A 16126-nucleotide genomic window follows, 5' to 3' on the forward strand; every position below is an offset into this window, starting at 1 on the left:
GTTGCCACAATTATTCTAGAAAATATTGCATTTCATGTGAATCGTAAAAAGTTGCCACTCGAATTATGTATCGAAATTTTCAATACTTGAAGTGAAGACAATTGTTTTGAAATTTGACAATGTTAACTTATATGGTAAGTGTTCTATTTATGAAATGTAAATAATATTTTGCAACCGGGTAACCTTTTTTTTTTTTTTTTTTTTCTCTCTCTGTTGCATTGATTTTTCGAAATAATTATATTTTCCGAGTGTGGTCTTTCATGACTATGGGCATAATTTTCTGAACATTGGGGATATCTTCGTGGAAAAATCCAACTGTTTTTAAAAGTTTTAGTCTTTAAAATAGTAAAAAATCTCGTGCAACTAGTGCGGATAATGATTCTAATCTAATAAACAAATAAAGGCATTCCTTGTAGAAAACAAATAAAGGCTTTTTCCAGCACTTTTCAATAATAATTAGCTATAGAAATTATCTGTAAAGTTAACTTGAGAGTGCTAAAATTTGTCACAATCCTACCTTGTGTACCTATAATATATGTGTATAAGTACCTATAATAAATTATATTTTTATATTATCTTAATTATTTATTATCACTGTTTATTTTAAATATAATTAACTTTTTTTTTATAAATATTATCTATTTTCTTTATACATTGGCTCGCATTTGTTTTTGGATACTCGCATTGTTTTGAAATTTATTTGCATAGATCTTGTACTAAATATTAAAACATAGATTTAAAATTTTTTTTTAATATATTATTTTTTCTTATTTTAAACCTTGCTTGTTGTATTATAATAATTAAAATATTCCTTGTAATAAAATAATTTGTTCAAAAAGTGTTAATCAGTAACTCACATAATAATTCGGATACTCCAAATTTTCGTTGACATGTTTTTGGTAGACTATGTTTGTAGTTAGAATTTTTTTGTTTTAAATCAAAATATATAGCACAAGAATAATCATCTGCATTTAAAAATTTTTCTTGTTCTTCGAAATATATTAACAGTATATGAAGTGAGCATGGCAATACACTACGAATTAAACCCCAATTCTATTGGGCATTTAATAATTCATCTTTCTAAATATGGTAAAATATTTGAAATATCCGAAACATCCTTGATATAAATTGTTTAATTATCTTTTGTGTAATAAAACAATCAAAATTGCAAGGAACTTTTAAAAACGCATATAAGTCTAGACCACATTTCAAGATGACACCAAGGAATCACAAATTTATTCTATGTAAAATCAAACAAGAATCAAAAATTATTACTGCAAAATGTTTAGCAGATTTGGTGGAATGGTTTGCAATAAATATTAATTTTGAAGCTTTTAGGAGAGTCATTTAGGGCATATATGGGCAATCAGTTGGACAGAAATTCTTCACCAACAAGAAAACTAGGAAAATGCACCTGGCATTTGCAAAATTTATAGTGAACAAGCTTTTATAGTTAGACTAGATTTAAGGGTGCCTCTTGAATTATCACTAAATTATTGTTTCATTTATCAACAAGTTGTTGTTTCATTTATGGTAACCTGAGTAATTGAATGCTATGGAAACCTATTATGACATGATTGGTTGCATGATTGAGGTAAATTTTGAATGTTGGGAAAAGATTTGTAAGGGCTTGGGGTATGTATTGGTTAGGAAGTATATTGCTTGTTTTGTGGTTTAGATGCTAGAATGGCTGAATGTGGTAAGATTAATTTGAAGTTTCTGTACGATTTGGAACGAAAGGGGAAAAGAGCATTAATTAGCTGGTGTGTAAAGGAATGTTTACTTAGTAGCCATTATAAGTGTCTTGTTTGTAGGAAGGAAATGCGTATGGTCGCATAATCGGAGGATACCGGCACTATGGAGGATAGTTTTTACTCTTATTTTTGTGAATTTATGTGGCGATGCTGATATACAGATTCTAGTTCAGATAATTTTAGGAAGTTTGTGGATGCTGTTAAATAATTTTTTTGACTGAAAACAGAAAATTTATAAATAAGGTGAGTGGATATTTCCTTTGTGTAGTGCTAAGATGAATTTCCTTTTTTATGTTATTTGATTTAAAATGTAGTTTATTGAAATTATATATTTTTTGTTGGCTGCTCGATGATTTTTTAAGTTAAAATAGATCGATGTATACATGGACAAAGTCAAGGGAGTGTGCAATGCCTAGTTTGTGCAATTCTGTGATGTTTTTTGTAAGTGAAAATAGGTCAACGTGTACATGGATACCGAGTTTGTGCAATTCTTTGATTTATTATTTTGGATTTGTGTAGCAACGATTTTTGGCACAAAAATTGCTGCTACACAAAGGCAAATAACAAGTTAAAGAATTGCACAAACTCGGTGTCCATGTACTACCAATTATTGCCAAGGGGCTCCCCTAAATATATTTTTGCCACTTTTATCATATTGGAACTATGTTATATATGCAAAAAAGTAAAAATATTGATATATTTGGGTCTGATAGACGAATGTGGCAAAATCCGAAACGATGTATTGCTTTGGAAACGGACTCTGCCCCATCACATAGTAGTTCAGAAATGGGTTACTATGTAGTTCTACCTTATTGAACTTTGGGATTAAGTCATGTAATCTTTCTTGATTGTCACCGTCTTGCTCCTTTTGCCATAAAGCTTCTGCAATTACTTCTGATTTATATTTTAGTAAATGAATTTGGTTATTTTACTGTTAATGCTTCTGATAGTGTCCTTTACCAAGAGAACTTTATCAGGGAATTTTTAGTTGTACTTTACCAGGGAATCTACTAGCTTGTTTCCCAGAATTGAGCAGTGGGCTTTGATCCATTCTAATCAGATAAGGGTGTCTGGATCAGAGTTTGTGGTATTGAGGATGTGTTTCTATGGTTATGATTTTTTAATGCTTCAATAGCTGATTAGCTGTCTGATTTAATAAGAATTTTGTTTGATATTCATCCTGGCTGAAGTAAGAATTGCTTGGCATATGGCTTGAAATTCAGCTTGAATACACTGTTTTCTGCTGCCTGTTAACCCTGGCATGCAACATCATTTTTATCGTTTTGTTTTAAGACTTATGCTGCTTTAACCCATCCTGTCGGCTTTCATATCTGATCTGTCTGTGAAAATTATTTGCTGGTTGTTATCTAAATTTCCATCATAAGGATGGTTAGACTTTGATGTTGGTATTGATTGCTTTATGTTGTTTGTAAATTATTTCTAGGATTTTGTAATTGTTTAGGCTTATTGTTATCTCTAGTAAAGAGAAGTCATAATTGTAGAACACTTGTTTTTGTAGCCTCTTTCGTTGCTCGTACATGCAAAGAAGGGATTCCTGTTCTTTTGAGGTTGTGTAGAATGTCTTTATCTGAAGGAGAAAGGGTCTCTGTATTGTAAAGAGCATTCATGTTTTGAAGCTTAAATCACTGCTGTATGGTTGATGATGTACTGTTTTATTCTTCTGTTTTTCATTATTTGGGATTTTAAACCCCAACATTGTCTATGTATCAAACATAACTTTGTTGCTATTTGCATTGTTTTCTTTTTTAGTTGTTTTGAGTGGTTTATCATTTCAAATTTATTGTCTGCTAAGATTCTTAGAAATCTTATTTCCTTGGTGATTTTTAGTTTTTCTTCTGCTAAGCTGAATTTGGGAAATTGAGTTATTTTTTGTCCTGGCTTGTGTATGATGATAGCCTTGTATTTTTCTTGTGATAGAATGAGCTTTTGTTTCTGGCATCTTTAAAAAAAATATTCGGAGTTTCGTTCACATTTTATTGAAGGAATTCTCTTGAATGGCCACTTATTATTAGGCTATGTTGTCCGCATTGCAAACAGCTTCATGTGGTTAGAAAATGTACTTTTGACTATTTTGTTTAGGGAATTGGCCACAGGTCTGCACTGAGGCAAGATCCATCCTAATATTTGCATTTTTTCTACTTTTATATTGTTGTGTATCAAAATGCCCTTTTTATCTTTGAAATAGCCATTTAGTAACCAGTAGATAATTTACAAGTATCCTGCTTCAGCTATAGCTTTCATAACTGCTGGCCACCATAGGGAGTTGAACGCACATTTTAAATCCATACCGATGATGGCACATTATTTATTTTCTGCTTTATTTTTTGTTTTATTGTTACATTATTTGAGTGAATTGTACTGCACTTTGGTCAAAATCCATCTTGATTTGATCCTATGAAATTATTTTTATAAAGTTAATGCCTGATTCTTCCTGCTATTAATTATTCAAGCATCATTCCTATGATGGGCAGCAGATTTATTGGCCTGAGTGAGGATGATTGTCTTAGATCCTTATACTTCTTGGCAAACAAGATTATCTGTCGTGTTTTTAGGCATTATGGAAAAGTCATTTTCTTTAGGAATTTATTGAATAGAATTGGCAGGATTTTTCGTCAGTATTATAAATAATTTGTATTATTAATAAGTTGATTGGGTACTGGTGCTTTCTTTTTAATTAAATTATGCTGTTCAGTTCTTGGCATCAGTAAAACTGACATCATCTATTAGAGTTGGCTTTTTTAGATTTAATCTGGTCCTTCTGTGCTTTTCATCATTTTCATTCAAGTTATCCCTCGAAAAAATTGCATCCAGGATTTTATTTCATCCATACTTCTATACTATTTATCTGTATGTTCAGACATGCATGTGTTGTTTCTTTTGTTTGAGATCATGGTAAGAATAAAGACTAGCAGACTAGACTTTTACTAGCAGTTTTGTAAAGTGCCATAAGAGTCCCTGTAGTTTATGCATTTTTTGTGTTTATTTTATCTTCTATAGTTTTTTTTTTTTTTTTTTTTTTTTAAGTTTCGATTGTGTTACATATTTCTGCCAAGCATTGGCTCTCTCTTCTTATTTGTTTTTTTTTTTTTTTTTTTTTTTTTTTTTTTCATTTTGTTCCTTAGTGCTCTCGTTTTGTTCTCATTTCTCTTAGCTACATGGTCCACCAGTTCGCTTTTCCATGATTTGTTAGTATTTTAATTTGATATGCTTCTTGGCTAATTTTTTGTAATTTCATGATAATACTCTTTTTGCTTCGTTTATCTCCTCTCTGTTGCATGCTTCTTCAAAGCTTTTGATTGTATTATTTTTGTCATTCAAAAGAAGTTTTCGAAACGTTTTTGTCCCTGTTTTGTTCATTCAGAATCTTTTTGCTTTTAGCATAGATGTGTTTTTGTATACATTGGCTCCCATAAGTCTGCATACATGCTATCATTCTTCTACGTTTTACTTCAGTCACTTATCAAATCATAATGGAGATATTTGAGACACCGCTTAGTTAATTGTACAGCTCTCCTGCTTCAATCTATGCAAAAACAAACTACAGTAACAAACAAGTACAGTAAACAAGCTTAAAAAGTTTACTGTACAGTAAACAAAACAAAGAAAAGCTAGCTTCACCAAGCCTTTTTCTTGTGCAGTTGTGATCTTTCGACCTTTATATACAAGCTTTAAAATACTGTGCATTGTTGTTTGAATAATGGTAGGAGGAAAAGAGATTAATGTGGCTGAGAAAAATATTATTATAGATCTTTGGAAAAGAGGGAAATCTCTGATAGAAATTGGTAAATTGGTAAATAGGACACATTTTCAATGAGTGAGCAAGAACTTTAAAGCAACAGGACTGTTGACATCTAGACCCAATTCTGGATTCCCAATCTACATTGACGCGATGCAAGTCTCGCTTTATGGTTCGAACAGTAAAAAAAAATAATAAAAAAGTAGCGCAGTTAGTCGCTGAAAGTTTCAAGAAAAATGCAAGTTTAACAACAATTTGAAGAGTACTGAAAATGAACGATTTCCGTGGGAGAGTGGCTCGGAAAAAGCCATTTATCTCCAGAGTAAACTGAGCAAAGAGAATGGCCTTTGCTAAAGAGCACATCAATAAACAAAGTGATTTCTGATAGAAAGTCATGGTCAGATGAGCGTAAATTTCGCATTTTGGGAATCAAATGAAGGAAGTACAATTGGAGTAAACCAGGTCAAGAACTTGAGAAACAAAACCTTTATCCAACTGTAAAGCATGGAGGTCTGGGGTCCCTTATGGTCTGGAGGTGCATGGGGTTGGTAATCTGGAGCTCATTGAATCAGCCATGAATAAATTTGACTACTTGAGGATTCTGAAAAGAAATTTTTGAGCCTTGTGGTTTTCTGCACTTTTTCATTTTCTCTTTCGGCAGGACAATGACCCCAAGCATACTGCATACATTGTTAAGAACTGGCTGCTTTACCATGCACCAAAGCAGCTACAAACACCATCCCAGTTCCCAAACCTTAACCCAAAAGAACCTTTGTGGGATTTGCTGGAAAGAAGAATCAGGGAACATGATATAACATCAAAAGAAATGCTCAAAGAAATTGTAGTGCAAGAATGGAATAAAATAACCACTGATAAAACAACTAAGTTTAATCTATGCCACAAAGGTTAAAAGAAGTAATAAAAAGAAGAGGATATCCTACATGATATTAATGTTTTAATTGAAGCACCTTTCAAAAGCGTTTTTGATCATGTACACAGCAGACTTGCAGAATTTGAGTCATGTAAAGTTATTATTTTAAAGATTATGTGTTGCATTTTAGTGATTTTTTTTTTTTTTAACCTTTCAAATCTAGTCAGTTTGTTTGAAGAATCACAACTCTATTGATCAAAGCTCTATTGATGGATATTAAAAGCTCTATTGATTCTCATCAATGATGTTTTCTTTGTGGTCGTTACACAATGTATGCAGACTTTTGGCAGCAGGTATATATTAAACAGAATGTGGCGATGGTCTGAAGGTTCTTTTTTTCATCATTGACTATAGAGTCTTGTAATTGGTCAGCTATGTCCTGGCTTGCAATAACTAAATCTGGCCAGGCTTGGCCTGTGCTTGTCTCAAGGGTGGGACCTTGATCAGTTTTGTTTATTAGTGTTAAGTTAATGGCACTTATGAAGTCCTAGACCTGAGTTCCCATCTAATCATTGTTTGCATAGCCCCATCTTGTAGTGTGGGCATTTAAGACCCCTGCTGTGATATGTTGTGCTGCTGTTTTATGTACCATGTTTTCTATTTTATTCTATGTGTTGTTAATATCTTTTGTAGGGGATCTTTGTGTAGAGACAGGATATTTTGGGGGCAGAAGCAGAAGTAGATGAAGAATGAGCAATGCCCTCTCTGGGACTCGAACCTCGGACCTCTCGATACATGCTGAGTATGCTGATCACCACGAAGGCATTCTAACAAGAAGGCGGAAGAAATACCTTATACATGTAGTGAATATAAGTTTTCGTTTACAGTGTTTTTGATGATGATCACATATCTCTAGAATTCTTTACATTGAGTTGGTTCCAATGGTTGTTTAAGACTGCCATGCATGCTCTTTGATTCTCTGTGTAGTGAAGTCTTTTGGTAGCTTCCAGGAAAGGTTGAGGCCTGTGACTTCTCCTTGAACTGCATATGGTTCTTGTATAAATCTTACATCTGTGTGTTGCTCCAGTGCATATTGGACTAAGGAGGAATATGCTGCTGCTATACTCCTAAACAATTTAATGTGAACACATTTTATTATGTTGCTTGAATTTGTGATTCTTGTTAGCAGTGTTGAGTGATTCTGTGATTTGCTCATGAAGTGTCTTGAGCTATTTTCAATCTGAATGTTTATTTGTATCTTTGCTTTGCAATGATGCATATTTTTGGTACCTTTCTCTGAGATTTCTGTATTGTTAGTTAGATTTTTCTTGTGAATATTTAATTCTAGTTTCTACTTTTTGGATCTCTCACTGGTACATATTGGTATGGTACCTGCTGGTAGTAGAGAGCATAGACAGCATGTGGGATGTTTAATTCTGTTCTATTTGCATTATTATAAAGTTTGCAATTGATACATTGGGGGGGGGGAGGTTGCTTGCAGTATATTCGTTTAGTTGGAGGGGCATGCAATTAGGACATGGGTGGAAAACTGATTATAATATTGATAAAATAAAAAAAAAGATTCTATCTATATTCCTATAACTTGGGAAACATCCCTTGCATTATTTGTACACTGTGTGATAAAAGGGAAAAATTTTTGGAAAAGAAGTGGTACTTTCTAGTTGTCTGCACCCTGATCCAAATGTTATAAAAAGCTATTGATGAGTCAAAGCAGTATGTCTTCAAAATCTCTTGATGTTACCATCTATGTGGCATCCAGGTATGCTTATATTACATGTCTGTTTTGGCCAGTGCACAGTGTCGAAGTTATATGATGCTAAGTTTGTGCAATTGTGTGATTTTTTAAAGTGAAAACTGTTGCTGTATACATGGGGAAAACAACAGTGGATAAAAGAAACCTAAATATACATGTAGCACATGTCTGTTTTGGCTGCCAAAGTTGTATGGTGATAAGTTTGTTCAGTTTTCTTATTTTTTTAAAAAGCAAAAACAGATTGCTTTGTAAAGAGAGAGAATAATAGTGCAAAAAAAGAAAGATTCCTTGAGAAAACAATGTTTTATTACCAATGTGCCTTGCTTTTTAAATTTTATTGATTAACTACTTTTGCATAGAATTTTTAGCTTGCCACCATTTTAAAACTCTGGCTGTTCCCTTTCATGGTTGGTGGAAAATGAGTCATGACTGAGTTTATAAAATGCTTGCAAACGAATCTTTTGCTACATTTTACAACTTATAAAAGTCTTTTGGTAACAGGTTCAGGACTTTTCGGTGAGGGTGGGGAGAATTGGGAAATACCAAAGAAATTTTATGTGTTTGGTTTTACAGTCAAAAGTCGTTAATCCAGACTCGTCAGGACTTCGGTGATTCCGAATTATCGATTTTTCCGGATTATAGATCATCAGTTTAAATCGCGTAAGATGGCATGCAGAAATTCTAAAATTAAAAATATGAAACCGTAATTTATGAAATAAAGAACAATTATGATCTAAAGGGTATCAAAATTTACAAAAAAAAAAGCTTAATATTTATTTGTTTACTTTATTAAACATTTCTTTCAATGTAAGTTGTTTAAGTTGCTTCGTTTTATGTGATAATAAATTCTCTTTAATTCTATAAACAGACATAATTTTTTGTTCACTTACAAAGTTCCGCTGTTCAAGTCCCGTTAATTGCTGTGCCGAGAATACCGACTAACTTGTCAATCGAAATTTTTTCGTTTTCACTAACCTCTCTGTCACATTCTTCATGTCTTTATCCATTTTTTGCAGCAATTCCACTTTTTGTTTGATGGACATCGAAACATACTTTCGTTTTGTACGATCCTTTGGGAGCTCCAGAATCAAAAATTCTATTTGACATAATCGAAAGTTCAAGTTTACTTTTATAGTATTGCTCTTACAGGCTGCAAAAAATAATAAGCCGGATACAATTCGAAAATTAAGGAACAACGCAATCATCAACATTAACTGAAATAGATAATTAGATAATTTTAGCTTACACCGTCCGTTATACATAAAACGCGCACGCGAAAACGTATTCTCCGCTTGCGCACACGCAAATGCGCAGTCGTAAGAAGCCTTACGCGCATGTGTCAACGCGGCGCATGCGCAGAACGTTTTTAGCTTTGAGGTCCGGATTATAGATCATTCCGAATTATGGGTGTCCGAATTAACGACTTTTGACTGTATTAGATTATGGTAAAGCACTTGAGGGCTATCTGCCTTAAGGGAGGGATGCCTTCGTGGAGGACTTTCTAAGGGAAACTGGCTCATATACACATTACACATGGGAAAACCCACAAAAACGCCCATGCAGCCAGCCCTTTCGCAGGATTCGAACTTCGGACCGAACTACCAGTGTTCAGCGACTTTACCGCTTGGCCGCTGGTGGGTGAAATTTTATGGGAGATCTGGATAATAGATCATTCCAGTTATTGAATGTTTGGATTTTGAGCTTTGTACTGTACCTGTTTGTATTGTAAAGAAGGTTTGGAAGCATATATTCCAAATGCATGAGGCATATTTGCACTATGTCTGTAATTTAGGTAAATAAATAATAAAAATAAGTACAAACATTAAACCAGGGGTTCTTAACCGGTGACCGCAGGCACCAATGTTTTTGCGACTGTCCACTACATAGTATATGCAATGCCAAAAATCACATTAAATGCAACTATTTTAAATTTTTTGTCACCTTTTTAATGTAGGGTATTATTTATGATGCTTATGACAGCAATAAAATAAAGAAATATTAAGAATCGTTATACTTTTTTTTTTACTGCACACACCAGCATTTCCTGTTTGTCCCGGGAATAAGGTTAAGAACCCCTGCATTAAACTAACTATATATGTGGTCTCAGCAGTTTGCTGTGTTGTATTATCAAATTGCAATGTATCACAATTTCATATCTTCTAGATCAGTAAGGGTGGTAATGTTTCTCTTCTTCATGTTGAAAAGTTTTGAGCATTTATTGATTGACCCTTGAATTTCTAACCTCTTATCTTTTTTTGGTTCTTTTTTCTGCGTCTTTTTTCTCCCATTATAAATATTATTAGTGTTCTATAAATAATCTCCACTTATAATAAAAGAGTCTGTCTGTGTGTGTGTGTCTTTCGTTCGTGCTGCGTGTAAGCTAATAAACCCAGGGATATGAAATTTGGTACGTAGGTGCATCTAGACAAGAGCCAGTGCACCTCGAAACGATTTTTTCAAAATTCGAATCAGATTTTTTAAAATTTTATCTTTTTTGGTGAAATCACATCATTTTGAATAGTTTCATTAAGAAATGGGGTTTTGGCAACAGTTTTTCATTCAATGCTTTGTATATTGGACTGCTGACTGTTGAAAATAGGAGGTGAAATATTATCAATTATGCATGCAACATGCACATCGCAATCTTCTTATTCTGACGCACATGTGTCACTAGGCACAACAAAAAGAATCTTTTCCCCCCCTCTCTCTCTTTATTAGCTAATAGCAAAGAAGTGTGTATATTTTGAATTATGGCATCCACAAAGCACAATTTTGATTGGTTATTGCTTTCTGATGATAGTTTAATTCTTTTAGAAATGTGGTATTTGCAACAGTTTTTTGTTTATTGTTTTGGGTACTGGACTGCTGATGGTTTTCTCTTGAAAATATGAGATTTATAGCTTATTTCATTGTAATTTTTTATAGTATTATGTTTTAATTATATAATTTTTTTTTTTTTTTTTTTTTTTTTTCAGGAAACAAAATTTTTAACTTCCTTTATACCATTTGAATTCTTAAGAGTTTGCAACGGGAAGTTGGTTAATTTATTTATTAGGATAATTAACATTTGTGTTAAAGGATATTGCTTATTTTATTGTAATTTATATATATATAATACATTTTTATTGAAATTTCTGATTTTTGTTTTGTTTTTGTGATAAAGTTGTTATGCAGAGTAAAAGTGTGTGCAGTTTTTAAATTTAGTTTTTGGTGTTCCCTTTAGACATTTCTCTGGCACCATTTAAAAGCCAGACGAAGGCTGGCTACGTAGCGGCTTGTAAAATATAAAACAATGCAAAGTTGAGACATATATTCCCATAAATAAAGCGCGATAAACTAAGAATTATTAATAAAATTACTGTAGCAATTTCAGCTCTTATTGTGAGGGAATTTTTCTGAAGTTATTTTATTTTACAGGTATATATGTAACAGCCAGGCACAACTGTGATTATAAAGATCGGAATGGAAAATAAAGTATCAAAAGAAAGTTGTGTGTCTCCTCCATTACCCCCACCCCCACCTCCACCTCAAGTGCCTTACAGGAAAACTGATTCAACCAACCTTAACGATACAGACAGTAAAAGTAATTGTAAAATGTCAAATGAGTGCATCATATCAGCAGTTAGGCATTTGTTTAGTGATGAGAAGCTAACTGCTCTCATATCATTTTGCAAACCTACAATCCCCATTATTCAAGAAGGACGATGTTGTGGCATTGTTGCATTATCAATGGCTAGTCAGTTTATCCAGAGTGCACCTGTTCAAGTTATTCTTGAAAAAGCTAAAGCTCTAAATTTTACTAAAGAGGGTGAATTATTTTCTGCTTATAACATGGCAACACTTGCTTCTGATTTGCTTCACTGTGATGCGTCTGTTGTTGATGATGTTCTTGTTCACAAAAAAGACATCTTACATCATATATGTGAGGGATGGCCTGTGCTAATTCCCTATGATTCAGATAAAAATCATTTTCCATGTTTCAATAAAGGACATTCTGCCCACTGGGCGGTTATTACCGGATTATGCTTCTCAGTGTCTGAAAAACTTGATTTGCATTCTCTTCCGTATGTACAAAAATTCAATGATTTTCCAGAATTGAGTTTGATTATAAGTAAAAATGGCTCATATGTCAAAACATTGCTGGATTATGCAGAAAGAATATTTGTGTATGCTCGACAAGGAAAAAGTAAACATTTAGCTGCATGGGATTTGAATGAACTTCTTGCAAGCAATAATAATTTGTTTGAAGTCACAAAAAAGTACAGTTCAGACCAGTTGGTCCTTCCTAAAAGTGGTTTATCAGAGCTTAGAGATAAAGCAGTGCTACTAAAAATGAGAGAGTCTTAATTTTGTTTGAGAAGTACTATTTTGAAAAGTTCATAATAAATTATTTTCTTATTGAATTTTTTTGCTGATTAAATGAACTTCAATAAATCTTAATATTCTGGATTATCTATAAAGTTGGTTATAAATTCCTGTTATTTTATCAATCTTTCCATATTTAATCTTCAGTTAGGGGTGAAAGTTTGGTAATGTATTTATATAATGATAAAGGTGATAATCTGTGAAATATTGTAGATTGCTTCTGGGAAATTAGGAATTTTTACACCCTTTATTCTGGCTTGAATATGAAAAGATGAAACATCACTAATAATAGCCAGATGTTGCCAACATTTACAAAAGCTAACTCTACCTTTAGTTAAAGATTTATCCTCTCTCTCTGTCTTAAGACAGTGCTTATATGCTGGGGCGAGTTATAAAAGTAGTTTTACTTTTGCTAAATACAAAAATTCTTCTAAACTAAATAGGAAATTCTTTTTGTTATTGTTTTTAATTATTTTTTTTCCCTGGTGTGGAGGAGACAGGTAATATGATTTTAAAAACCATATATTTGCATATACACATGCCTCCAAAAAATTTTTGACATTTTGTCACTATATGCTTAATACTTAAGAGCCATTCTGTTCACGTAAGCAATCATTTAGAAAAAGTAGGAAAATTCTGGAGTTTCTTAAAATGAGAAATATCTTTATAATTTTTCTAGTCTTTAAGAGTATTATTTTTATTTATTTATTTTTGTAAATGTTGGGAACAAAAGATTCTCAAGTATTTGTCAGGAATGGCTGAACCCTTAGGTCACAAATGGGAAGGGGAGAAAGACATACATTAAACATCCAAGCTTTATACAGAATCTGACCCCCATTCTAGAGCTCATAGTAGCAGTCAGTCTCTGCTCACTGTACTCTCCAGGGCAATACTATTTTTATAAATATTTATATTTCAGTTATATTTTAATTAAAGAATATAAATATTAGATTGAATTCTTTAAATAATTCATCAGAGTTTTTTTATTATAAAGTTTAATGTTCTAAATCCAGAATTTGTTCTTTTAGTGATTCTGATTATTGGATTTTTGTGCATCTAATAATTAATAATTTTGGTGTATTTTGACAAATAGAAATTTTTTTCAAAAATTTTCTGCAAAGTAAAGTTGCATTTTATTTAGTAAAAAGTAGCATAATAAATATAACTTTTAGCTGAAAAAAATAAATGCTGAAAATTCAACGATATCAAACTCAGTGTAATAATAATGTTTTAACCTCTTAACTGCCGCGGGCGTATATATACGCCTTGCTCAGCCGATGCGTTAACTGCCCCAGATGCGCCCAGATGTGCAGCCGATGCGTTAACTTTGCGAATAATTTTAGGTGTAGCAGCGCAAAGCAAATGATAGCAGTTTGGAAGGACGTATATATACGCCTGTGGCAGTTAACGCATCGGCTGAGCAAGGCGTATATATACGCCCGCAGCAGTTAAGGGGTTAATAAAACATTTTCATTAATTTGTGCTATTTCATCAGAACTCGTATCTGAAATAGTCATTCAGCTACAGTGTAATTTTTATGTCCCAGCATGAAAACTGTATTTGCTGCTTATGCTCAATTATGCATTAATCTTTCTTTTGGTTATATGCTTCCAAACCAAGAAATTAAAATAATGGTAACAAATCAGTATCTTTAAACTGTTGATATTCAAGTCAGACAAAATTTTATATGTTCAGATTGCTTAGAAATGTAATGTAATTGCTCAATTACAATTTTTATAACAACACATTATATTAAAACCAAAAATTGAATTTTTCTTCTAATTGGAATACTTGGAGCACATGATTCAAAATATTAGAATATTTCAAAATTTTCCTGTTGGTTTAGTGAAGATCATAAAGTTGGTATATATATATTAGTAGCTGTTTCAATAGATAATAAATGTGTGAATAATAATTTTTTAAAACATACGCTGAATGTTTTTGTCAAGAAAACCAAAATAATCTCAAGCAAGAGTAAGTGAAATTAATGAGACGTATCATAATTATAGTAGGTTTCAAAATCGTGTTCAAATATAGATTCTTTTTAAAAACGTTAAAATAAATATTTTGTTTTGGAAACAGAAAAAATGGATAAAAATTAATTCTTTTCATGGTGAACGTATAATTTTACTTTGAAGTTATTGAATATTTGAATATTTTTAATGCCAAAATTATGATTTTCTGTGAGATTGTTTCATGTGGAGTGTTGTGTTTTAGAATATGTGAAAAGCATATAGTATATAGCTTTCCCTGTCCCCCCTCGTAAATGGTATAGTTGTTGTATTTTATCGGTGTATGTAGGTATTGACAAATAGAAATACAATAAAATGTGATTTCTAAGACAGTCATTCATTGATCAAATGATTTTATTATTGGTGGTGATCACCTTACAAGCTATGGCTGATAGTGATATTGAGTGTCATTATTTTTTATTATATTCTCAGATATATATCAGTTATTTTTAGAGATGGTCTTGAAGATTGCTGTAAGGAGTTTCCCTGTAATTTAAAGAAACTTGAGAAAGATATTTATGCATAAATAGTAGATTAACTTTTATTTTTTAATTTCTGGTTGCATATATGTAATTTATAAATATAAAGAATTTTATACAGTGTGTTTTAAAATTTTTATGAGGGAAAGGAGTATTTATTTTAAAAAAATAACTCTGAATATCTAATTGCTCTAAATTTATAACTTGAAGAATCTGTGATATTGTGTCTTCCAACATATATAAAATTTATGTAAATATAATTTTGTTTAAAATTTTATATTTACAATGTAAAATAAAGTCGTCTTACTTCACATTAAGCATTTCAAATGTTTGTACTTAGAGTGAGAAAATCTCTGTACTATGTACTCTTTATACTGTGTACTCTCTGTACTATGTACTTTCTGTAACAAAGAACCATTACATTATGACTACCCCTAACGTGGTGTAATGAATGTGCCTATAGAAAAAAAAAAACTATCACATGTTATGAAATCGCAAAACAATACATGTGAAATAAGAGAACTGTATCAGTAGGATAGTACAGCTTGTCAGAATTTGATAAAAGATAAATTTTGACTGCAATGTGATGCTTCACATCTAATAACAAAAGAGATGGGAGATGCTTAGATACTGTGAATGTGTATGTCAAGTGGTGTAATGATGGGCATGCAATTAACTTTTGTTTAATTGCATGCTGACCACAGTTCTTTGATGCTAGAGATATCTCAGATTGTTGTGCATTTTTCATAGCAGTTGCAGGGCCTCTGATTTGACAGAGTAACATTAATTACAACGGTGGTGAATGAAGCAATGTACAGTAAAAAATTGATTGAACTCTTCTATGTATGAGGCTTTATAGCAGTATACCTAGTAAAAACTTGAGTATCTATCTATCTCTTCAAGTATTGGCATGATTATCACACATGTTGTAGCGCGATATGTCCGGCTCAGTAATATAATGCTGCTGAAGTACGTAAGTAATTCTGCAAATAAGTTCTCAAAGGTAAATAAGAAATTGCCGTAAATCCGCAAACCTTGACTACAGTAAAGCAAGTCGAAACAGGAAAATAACAGAAAATGAGCTGGAATATGTGTGTAAGAGCTAAAATGTTGA

At 32.2% G+C, this 16126-nt stretch overlaps 2 protein-coding genes across 12 annotated transcripts in view; both read left to right on the forward strand.

Annotated features, from left to right (window-relative positions):
• Nucleotides 1-7: 7 nt before the first annotated feature.
• On the forward strand, nt 8-12559 carry LOC118202371 (actin maturation protease). Of its 9 annotated transcripts, none has more exons than XM_035374546.2 (2): nt 8-134; nt 11574-12559. In XM_035374546.2, exon 2 carries the CDS (start codon nt 11619-11621, stop codon nt 12501-12503), a length of 885 nt encoding a protein of 294 aa, XP_035230437.2. In that variant the 5' UTR covers nt 8-134; nt 11574-11618; the 3' UTR covers nt 12504-12559. The 9 variants fall into 9 exon arrangements, with proteins under 9 accessions (XP_035230437.2, XP_035230434.2, XP_035230431.2 ...); XM_035374543.2 differs by lacking the exon at nt 8-134 and adding an exon at nt 257-539; XM_035374540.2 differs by lacking the exon at nt 8-134 and adding an exon at nt 258-545.
• The window catches only part of LOC118202374 (centrosomal protein of 19 kDa-like), a 40467-nt gene continuing 24353 nt past the window's right edge, over nt 13-16126 (forward strand). Inside the window, exon 1 of one of the 3 annotated variants that reach the window (XM_085811733.1) lies at nt 13-134. The gene's annotated coding sequence lies outside the window, so the exon portion shown is untranslated. Of the gene's footprint in view, nt 135-7104; nt 7246-16126 lie in introns of those variants that run through there. The other 2 variants (XM_085811732.1, XM_085811731.1) reach the window with 2 other exon arrangements.

This window comes from Stegodyphus dumicola, chromosome 2 (assembly GCF_044657685.1).
Source record: "Stegodyphus dumicola isolate Sdum_Otavi_A_Nest chromosome 2, ASM4465768v1".
NCBI classification, from domain to species: domain Eukaryota; kingdom Metazoa; phylum Arthropoda; class Arachnida; order Araneae; family Eresidae; genus Stegodyphus; species Stegodyphus dumicola.

Excerpts from the sequence above, each read along its gene's own strand:
- LOC118202371 (XM_035374546.2), top strand. The coding sequence starts at position 11,619 with ATGGAAAATAAAGTATCAAAAGAAAGTTGTGTGTCTCCTCCATTACCC.